A 10,585-nucleotide genomic window follows, 5' to 3' on the forward strand; every position below is an offset into this window, starting at 1 on the left:
CTGAGTCTAATGAATGACTAAATTTATTATAGTTCTTCCCATAATTTCTAATATCATAAGTATAAAAATAAACAAAAAAAATTGTTGGGAGTTATAAATAGAAGTTTACCGTGGGCTTTGAGAACAGACTAATGAGTTCTAGCTTGCAAGTACAAGCCAAATGGGTATGCCTTCTACTTTTTAAATAAAGTTTCACTTAAAGAAATATTCATTTACATGTTTTCTGTGATTGCTTTTACATTAAGACAAAAAAATTGAGTATCTGCAATAGAATATATAAAGAACTTTTATAAATCTGCAACAGAAACAACTTTAAAATGGGCAAAGGATTTAAATAGCAGTTCTTCAAAGAGGACATACAAATGACCAGTCAGTACACAAGAAGATGCCTAACATCACAAATCAGCAGGTGTCATGGTTTGAATGACAAATGACCCTCACAGGCTCCTGTGCTTGAACACCTGGTCCCCAGCTGGTGGCGCTCTGCTAGGGGTTATGAAACTTAGTACGTAGGGCCTGACTGACAAGGACATGCCACTGACGCAGATCTTTAAAAGATAACCTAGTCTACCTTTCTAATCTGTAAAGATGTGAAGAGCTGCTCTCTCATGCGCACACACACTCTCCTGCTCCTTCTTCCACCACACCTCCCTTGCCATGATAGCCTATAGCTTCTGAAACCGAACCAAAACAACCCTTCCTCCTTAAGTGGTCCTGTCAGCCAAGCCATTTTACCTGACAGAAGTAACAAATCTACCCAGGAAACAAAAATCAAAACTATTGTGTTCACTTCATATAAATTAACATAATCATTACTTCAAAAAAGAAAATCACAGATTCTAATATAATATGAGGGTGGGGGGTTTATATGCACTGTCCATGGGAATGTAAAATAGGGTATTTTTACGTAAAACAGTACGGACATACCTTAAAATATTAAACAGAACTACCATTTGATTCGAATAGTGGGAAAAATTATAGAAACTATATCTTAGAAGGGGATTCTGTAGATTACAAGAAAAGGTATATACCTAAAACTCTATTAATAAAACTATTCAAGAAGTGGAGTATAAACTACTTCATGATTTTTTAGTATGCAGTAAGATTGTAATTTACAAAACAAATGCTAGTATTAAACAATTACATTTGGATGCTCGATAGTGAATGTTTAGGCTATCATGCTGGAATCCCTGGACCAGCAATTCATCTCAGGTTTACAGGAAGAGAACATCGAAAGCACAGGCTCTGACATCAGAATTCTTATATTCAAACTGAAATTCTACAACTTATTTATTATGTGACCTGGACTTGTTTATCTAGGCCTCTAAGAAATTGTGACCGTATCAGTTATTTTTCTCATTGTTTGACACCTGATGAGAAGCAAAGGAGGAAGGACTTTGCCTCATGCTTTGAAGGCAAGTCATCATGAAAGGGAATGAGTGGCAGAGGAAGAGTTCGTGGCTATGGCACCCGGAGTGCCAGGCTAATAGCTCACATCTGTGCAGAAGCAGAAGCAAAGAACAGGACGGCTGCCACTCCTTTGCTTTCTCCTTTCTCCTCTTCTCACTTTAGGTCCCCAGGCCATAGAGTGATGCCAATAGCATTCAGGCTGAATCTGGCCTCTTCAGGCCAGCTCCTTTGGAAAGCCCTGACAGATACACCCAGAAGTGTGTGTCTTCTAGGGAACTGTCATGGTTCGGATTTAATATTGCTGTGATGAAACACCATGACAGAAGTCACTTATGAAGGGAAAGGGTTAAATTCTCTCACAATTCCAAATAACAGCTCATCATCAAAAGCACTGTGGGCAGGAATTCAAGCAGGGCAGGACCGCAGCGGCAGGAGTGGATGCGGAAGTCACAGAGGGTACTGCTCACAGGCTTGTTTCCCACTGCTTGCTCAGCCTGCTTTCTTAGAGAACTCAGGACCACCAGCCCAGATGGCCCCCCTTAAAAGGGCCATCAATACTAAGAAAATGCCCTGCAGTCAGATCTTATGGATTTATCAGTTTTCTCAATTGAGCTTCCCTCCTTTTAGATAACTCTAGTTTGTATCGATTGACATAAAACTAGTCGCCACAAAAGTTCTAAACCTGATTAAGGTGATGATGGAGACTTTCTGGTGAAGAACATGTCACCCCATGAAACATGCAAGCTGTGTCCTTCCTGTTCATGGCTTCCTGCCTTTGCCCATGTGTGCAGTGAGAAAGTAGACAGAGAAGAAGAGGAGCAGTCTGGATAGGAGAAGGGTGAGCCCAGCTAGAGCTGCAGACAGAAGTCTACAGTTTGGCAGCTGTCTGAGTCACAGTTCTACTGCTGTGGAGACACCAGGCAACGCTCACAAAAGAAAGCGGTTAATTGAGGCTTGATTACAGTTTCAGAGTCAGCCCACGATCATCATGGCGTCATGGGGCTGAGAGCTTATCCCTATTGATCTGTGGGCACAGAGAGCCTAGGCCTGGCATGCACTTTAGAAACCTCAAAGCATGACCCCACCCATTGAAAAGCCTAGGGTACAGCTTGACAAGTGCTATGTATGAAGCTGTGAAGACAAGCCCAATGTGCAATGGAAACCCAGATATTAGAGAAACCAGGAACATGAATAGCCCCCGCTCCAAAAAAAAGCACAAGGCACTGCATGGAGCTAGCTTAAAAGAGAAGCCATGCATTCTACAGGCCTACAGTTTAAAGGTGGACCTCCCCAACCCTATGGAGCGCAGATGATGGACATCAAGATGCAAAGCTCAGGGCTTACCCTGCTAAGTTTCGGTCTCGCTTTGGTCTGCTCTTTCCTTCCTATGCTTGTTTGTCTCTCTTGAATGGGAATGTTTAACCATACTATTATATGCTGGAATTGTATGTGTATTTTTTTTTCTTTTTAAATCTTACAGGGGTTTATAGTTAAGAGAATGCCTTAAGTCTCAGAAGAGAACTTGGGGTTTTCAGTGGGATAACTGTAGGACTACTAAGAATTTTACACTTGATCTTAGCCAAAAGGCTAAACGATCTACTAAGAATTTTAAAGATGGACTGAATACATTTTGCATAACAAGATGGCTATGAGCCTAAGTCAAATGGGAAATTCCCTTACCCGTTCATGTCCCCAGCGAATGGAATTATTGAAAGGTGGGGCCAAGGGTTGGGGATTTGGCACAGTGGAAGAGCGCTTGCCTAGTAAGCGTAAGGCCCTGGGTTCGGTCCCCAGCTCCGAAAAAAAGAAAAGAAAAAAAAAGAAATGTTAAAAAAAAAAAAAGAAAGGTGGGGCCAAGTTAGAGGAGTCAGTATTCGAGTTGGAAGAGAGATTAGCCTGAACATTTTTTTTTCTTTTTTTTTTTTTTTTTTTCTTTTTTTCGGAGCTGGAGACCGAACCCAAGGCCTTGTGCTTCCTAGGCAAGCGCTCTACCACTGAGCTAAATCCCCAACCCCTAGCCTGAACATTTATAACTTGACCCCACTTACTGCCCTGGTTCAGCTCCCTTATCTGCTGAAAGGTGAACCATCAGCCTCGCTTTTCTACCATTATGCTGCCTACATTATAATGAACTATACCCTTAAACTATGAGACAAAGGCCTTCCTTAAGTTGTTTCTTATCAGGTATCTGGTTTCACTGATGAGGAATATTATCAATGGTAATTATTTGGTAAAGTAGTCCTGATTTCTTCTTCTCCTCCTTTTTTTTTTTTTTTTTTTTTTTTTTTTTTTTTTTTTTTTGAGACAAGATCTCTATGAGTAGCCCTGGCTGTCTTGGAACTCTGTAGACCAGGCTGTCCTCGAACTCACAGAAAACTGCCTGCCTCTGCCTCCCAAGTGCTGGGATTAATGGTATGTACTATCATGCCTGGCAGTAGCTAGAATCTTACTTAACCTTTAAAGAAGTTAACTGGTTTCCCAGACAACCTAGAAGAGCAGGTGGCATACTACGCTAGCAAAGTGCTGCCATGCGCCTTCTTTGTAGGAAGTTTAACTGAGGGCCCTGAAGTCCGTCACTGATGTACTGAGAGTTGCCTGTTCTGATACCACAACAGCTGAAGTGGAGACCAGAGGCACCACAAGATTCAAACAGGTACTATCTACTCAAAAGAAGTTTGCTGATATGTACCCTACAACAACTGAAGGAGCACCTAAAAGTCTACCGTTTTAGAACTGTAGAGGGCATAAAGGAGGACAATAGCCAGGCTGACTAGTTTCCATAGTGCCAATAAATCCAGAGCACTGTTTTTACAAAAGTTAAATGGAAATAGGAGAAGCACATAAATGCCACACCTAAAGAACTTCCATGCATCGTGGATTAAGGTGCTTCACCAGGTCAAAGTCTATTTGTCTACTGTATCTCCTAAGTTAAATCCCATTATTTCACAACTGTCTACATAAAGCATCATCAGAAATGTATAAGGAGGACAAACGACCCCAAGTGTGATGGCCTGAGCTCACGTCCCCACAACACAAGGGAAAGAGAGAGATGCCTGCAACACTAACGCCTGGGGACCAGGCAGGAGGAAGGGCAGAGAAGGAGCACCCCGGAAGCTCAGTGGCCAATCAGCTTAGCCAAAGTGGTGGCCTTCAGGTTCGCTGAGAGACCCTGCCTGCCTCAAACATAAAGCTACTAACCAACTGGGGAAAGACATTGGCCATCAACCTGGACATTCAACTGTGTGCACATGCTCCCTACACACACACACACACACACACACACACACACACACACACACACACACACACGGTGGGGGGATGGGGACATAAAGGGTAGAACAGAATGAAGCTGCTTGCAATCTGGATGACTAAAAAAGCAATTAAGTATTTTCATTTTAATTTCCATGTTTTCTGAACTTTTATGTAAATGAAATACATTTCCATGTCCACTTATAGCTTACACTATATAAAAAAAAGTAAAAACTTGATTACCTGAATTGGATGTTCACTAAATGAGGCTGAGAGCCATCGGATTGCCAGTAAGTCTCTAGATTGTCATCTCGTAATTGATCCACTCCAAACCCTAGAAACAGTGAAAATGGCAACAAATTTCCATGAAGTTACATATTTAAAACATAAAACTGTCATACATATTCATCTAGAAATTTTGATATAGAAGACAGAATATGAAATTTAACCAGAATTCTTATATTCTTCCATCCAGATTTCAGCTCTAAAGATCCCTTAATGGTCTGAGTTTGTTGTTTACCGATAAGACTGTTTATTTTAAAAGTGTGAGGTCCTGGGTTCAATCCCCTTACACACACTAAAGTTTATACTATGACAAATGTTTTGGGTGGTTAGTTTTTAAAAAGCATCTTTAGGGGTGTGTGTGTGTGTGTGTGTGTGTGTGTGTGTGTGTGTGTGTATCTCTATTTGCACAAGTCCAAGTTCTATCCTTTTTATAAACTGATCATAAGAATGATCCATCCTGTGATCTCCTTTACAATAGATAGATACAAGCAGGCTTAGTATGTCATACTTGCTTTTTGCTACTTTTTTTAAAGATTTTTTTATTTATTTTATGTATGTGAGTACACTGTCACTGTCTTCAGACACACCAGAAGAAGGCATCAGATCCCATTAGAGATGGTTGTGAGCCACCATGTGGTTGCTGGGAACTGAACTCAGGACCTCTGGAAGAGCAGTCAATGTTCTTTCCACTGAGCCATCTCTCCAGCTCCTTTTGCTACTTTTGAAGTTCCCTAGTAAGGAGAGCTAAGTCTCATGATTCGGAAGAGACCTTAGCTAAGGTTCTATTGAGTTACAGGCTATTTCTACTTATTTTACTTTGGCTGGGTTTTCCCCATTTTACAATTTTATTTGTATCTTAGTTCAAAGAATTTCATAAAATGGTACTTCGTCTTAAGCAAAATAAATATTAAGCAAAAATCTTTTAACTCAAGACTAATCTGAAATGTGTTTCTAAGACATGACTTATGAAAGTTTAATGGGGAAAATAAATAAGCATGATCTTGTGGGCATTGACGACTCTGGCTCATTACCTCTGGGACACTAAGTATGGTCACCAGCCTTCGTTTCCATATTTTTTCTCACAAGCAGAATGTCATAGACTCACATGCCAATGCCTAGGCACCATCTCTTTTCTAAAGCTCCCAACTTCATTACTATGTCAGAGTTCTTTTGGTCAAAACAAGGCCTTAAACTATGGCAGGTCTGTTTTAACAGTTTTGACAGGTATTATGTACCCATGTCAGACATTATTCAGAGGAGAAAAAAGTCTATATGTCACGGTAGTCTTCAGTGGTTCTTTTTTTAAGCTTTTATTTTTAATGTACTTGTGTGCATGTGTGCACGTGTGCACGTGTGCACGTGTGCACGTGTGCATGTACATGGTAGTGCCTGCAGAGAGTAGAAGAGGGCACTGGTCCCTGGAGTGGGAGTTAGAGGTACTGAGAGCTGCACAGTGTAGAAGCTGGGCTCAGGCTGTCTGTGGAGAACTGAGAGCTGCACAGATGTGAAGTTGTCAGATGCTTAGAGCGAGCAGAGTAACTACAAATGGCATGGCACACTTTTGGGGCATTATGGGAATGCTTCATAATGTTCCCATGACTATAAATGAAAATTCCTATAAGTATCCATGTAAAAGAAGTTCTAGTGTATGGAAATTATACTCTAATAAAGTATTTGTTAAAAAAAGACAATCTTGAGGAGAAACAAAACAGACTTGGTAAAACCAGCTATAAGAGTCTAACTATAGGGTTGGAGAGATGGCTCAGTGGTTAAGGGCACCTCTTCCAGAGGACCAGGGTTCAAATCCCAGCACCCATATGACAACTTACAGCCGTCTGTAACTCCAAGCTCTGATACTCTCATGTATCAGAGTAAACATACATGCAGGCAAAACACCAATGCACATAAAATAATTTTTAAAAAGGTAAAATTTTAAAAAGATATTTTTAAAAACTCTACATAAATAAGCTAAGACAAAATAAAATGATTATATTACAATTTAGAATTCCTCATGATAAAGAAATTTCTCTCAACCTGAGTCTTCAGGTTGAAAATGCCTATCAAGGTTGCTCTCTGTGAACTGGCAGCCAGCCAGGCCTGACAGCACCTACACAATTCACTGAAGATGGGAATTGTCAAGCAGTGCCTACAAAGAGCCTTCACTCCTACATTTCAGCATCTTTGGTTACAGCAAAGAATTCTGTAAAAGAGAAACATAACACCAAGCCAGACACAAACCCTTTATCTACCATGGTGCACTGCTGCAAAATATGCTAGCACTGAGCTTGTCGGAGTAACCAACCAGTGACCAATTAGACTAAGGCAGAACCCATACCTGACACTGCTTAGATGTCCAATAACTGGAGACTAGATAGCCTAGGGACTGAGGTAAAACCAATTAATACTGGTCTACAAAAAGAAAAAGAAGTTTAGCGATAAAATGACTCTTAGCGACGTTCTTCCACTCTCACAGGTCAGTGCCTTGCTCAGCCATCATCACAGATGCTTCCTCCTGCAGCAATGGGGACAAACACAGACCCACAGCCAGACACTATGCAGAGGGTGAGACCTTGGAACACTCAGCCCTAAATAGGATGCCTCCACTAAATCTCTTCCCTCAGAGCCCAGACAACTCCACGAAAGAAGAGGCAAAAAGAGTTTAGAGCCAAAGGGGATGGAGGACATCAGAAAGCAAGGCCCTCTAAACCACACGAGCACAGCTCACATGAACTCAGAGAGACTGATGCAGCACGCACGATGCCTGCACAGGTCTGCAAGGGTCCTCTGTGTTTGTACGATGGCTTCCAGTTTAGTATTTTCAGGAGGCTCCTAAGTATGTGAGCAAGTGGGTTTCTGATTCTTGTGCCTTCTCATGAGCTCTTTTCCTTCTCTTGCTTTGTCTTGCCCAACTTCAATGTAACTGTTTTTGCTTTATCTTAGTATATTTTGTTATGGACTTTAAAAAAAGAATGAATGTGTGAATGAAACCTAGGGTAAAGTTAACCACTGAACTATCACACCTGCTAGGAGGACTCAGTTCTCTCCAATAGAGTAACCCTGGGTATATGAACCACTCCAGGATACGCCTCATGTTCATTTGGTTACAGTTTGCAAGAGCATATGCGTACGTGTTTGTGTTTTTGTTTCTAAGAAGGTTTTACTGTAGTTTTTTGTTTTGTGAAAGAAACTGGATGGGGGAAAAGACAGGTTAAGACTTGAGGGAAGGGAAGAATATGATCAAAAAATATTTAAATTTAAAAATTGTTTAAATAATAAAAAAAAAATTAAAAAGAGTAACTGGGGCAGTGGGGTGGGGGTGGGGAGAACAGCGTAGCCTTTGCTAAAGTTGCTGTAAGGGCTGGGTGACCTAATAAAGCTACACTGGTACTTGGCCCCTGCCTTTGTTGCGACTGTGACACTGTTGTTATCTATCGAGCAGACTCTACAAGTGCAGCATGTCACACAGTCTGAACTGTCACAGCCTTACTTTTCAGGTTCCCCTACATTGTACTCAAGGGTTTCTCATGTTTGAAATCTCAAAATTTGCCAGCTTAATATTTTAGTTGGTTCTTTGAAAATAATTTTGTGCTAATCTTTTTTTTTTAAAGATTTATCTATTTATTTATTTACTTATTTATTTACTATCTGTAAGTACACTGTAGCTGTCTTCAGAGACACCAGAAGAGGGTGTCAGATCTCATTACAGATGGTTGTGAGCCACCATGTGGTTGCTGGGATTTGAACTCAGGACCTCTGGTAGGGCAGTCAGTGCTCCTAACCACTGAGCCATCTCTCCAGCCCGCTAATCTTTTTTAAATTATTACAAAAAAAGAAAAATGCCTATCAAATTATAGGTTAGGTAAATTGGGAAAAAGATACACACATAACCTACCATGACACATCCTAGCAAAAGACATGGACTCCAAGAATTAAGAAAAAACTCTTAGACGCTTCCAGGAAAGACAGCAAGCATGAAATGTGAATTAAATAACAACTGCATAATACCAGAGATGGGATAGGAAAAGGAGAGGATCTTATTGAAGTATCTACACAAAAAGAGCATTAAAGGTAGTCTAGTGCATAAAACTCTAATTAGGCCATCCTTTAATCCTCGCACTCGGGAGGCAGAGGCTCTGAATTTAAGGCCAAGCTAGTCTTCAGACCAAGTTCCAGGATAGTGAGGACTACACATGTCTCAGAAAAAAAAAAAAAAAGAAAAGAAAATGGATTGTAAGTAGTGATTATCATAGCCAGGGGTTTGTTGTGCTTACCTGGTTTGCAGGAAGAGAGTGACCAGACAGCCTGAGACCCAATTTCCCTCACTGTTGCTGTCCTCTCCAACTGCTTAGGGTCAGCACCAGGAGGTGTCTTGTTTGGCGTGGTCATTTTCAAATTATTCTATGGAGGGATAAGCAATATATATGCATTCTACTTTGTCATGACACTCTTTCTGTAAAAATGTAAAAACATTTCAGTGCTCAGCATTGTGGCACATACCTAGCACTCAGGGAAACAAAGGCAGCAGCAGAAGCACAAGAATCTGAGTTCCAGGGCAGCCTGACCTACATACACGGTGAGCTCCAAGACTACATACAGACACCTGTTTGGTTTCAGGCCTGGGACAAGAGATTGGGGTGCAAATTTTACATACAAAGGCAGACCTGGCTTCCAGGTTCTCCCAGCAAACCTCAGTCTAGCATACCCTGCCCCCAACCCTGAACTTTCCAGCCCAAGGGCTGGGCTGCCCTTCCCCCAGAGGCTCCTCCCTATATAATCTAGACGTGTTTTGATCTCTCTCCCTCTTCTCTTCTCTCTCTGCATGTTCTTGCTCTCTCTCTCTCTCTCTCTCTCTCTCTCTCTCTCTCTCTCTCTCTCTCTCTCTCTCTCTGTCTCCTACCTCTCTTTCCCTGTGGAGACTTCCCTGGCCTTGGCCTTGGAGCCAGTGAACTAGCCCACCTAAGAGCAGCTTTCCAATAAACCTGCGTTTTATATAATCTAATCTGGCTTAAATTGGCTTATTTCACCGACGGCAGAGAAATAATCTATCAATATCCTGTCTCAAAAAATAAAAAGATGTAAAGTAAGTTTTCAATGGCAAAATAATCACTCTTATTCCCTCCATATTTTTATCGTTTGTTAAACCTAGGAAATCTATGAAAAGCATTAAAAAAAAAAACTTCTTGGAGAATCAAGAACATGTTACATTTTCTCGTTGACTTTTAAGGATACTCTACATTATTGTAAATTCTATTTACAATAAATTCTATAAAGTCCTATTGCAAGAGCAATATAACTATAGACCATCTCCTTGACACCTCCCTTTGGATTCCAAGCAATCCCTGTAACCGCCACACAAACAATACTAATTTATAATTTAGGTAGTCACAGAGACATCATAAATTACGTTAAAGCCTGAATGTCCTACCACTGGGGATGCGAGTTGGAGGGCCCATCTCGACACTGGAACAAACTTCAAAGAACAGCCAAGTGGATAAAACAAAACGCTAGGACAGAAATAGGTTCCTGGCCTTAAAGCTGAGAACTAGACTTGGGATCCTGCCTGATACCGCCCGTTTTACCAGATTAGCAAGGTCCACAAAGCCTGAGGAGACAGCAAGCCTAACGCCGCCGAGACTAGGGA

At 41.1% G+C, this 10,585-nt stretch overlaps 1 protein-coding gene across 3 annotated transcripts in view; it reads right to left on the reverse strand.

The window, feature by feature from the left end:
• Nucleotides 1–10,585, reverse strand: part of Anapc10 (anaphase promoting complex subunit 10) — a 52,605-nt gene that overhangs the window by 41,799 nt on the left and 221 nt on the right. For all 3 annotated transcript variants that reach the window (XM_063278119.1, NM_001108445.1, XM_008772516.4), the window contains exons 2-3: nt 9,216–9,342; nt 4,903–4,993 (exon numbers count right to left, since the gene is read on the reverse strand). In XM_063278119.1, the coding sequence (XP_063134189.1) occupies nt 4,903–4,993; nt 9,216–9,330 (206 nt within the window). In that variant the 5' untranslated portion in view covers nt 9,331–9,342. The remainder of the gene's footprint in view (nt 1–4,902; nt 4,994–9,215; nt 9,343–10,585) is intronic.

This window comes from Rattus norvegicus, chromosome 19 (genome assembly GCF_036323735.1).
Source record: "Rattus norvegicus strain BN/NHsdMcwi chromosome 19, GRCr8, whole genome shotgun sequence".
Taxonomy (NCBI): domain Eukaryota; kingdom Metazoa; phylum Chordata; class Mammalia; order Rodentia; family Muridae; genus Rattus; species Rattus norvegicus.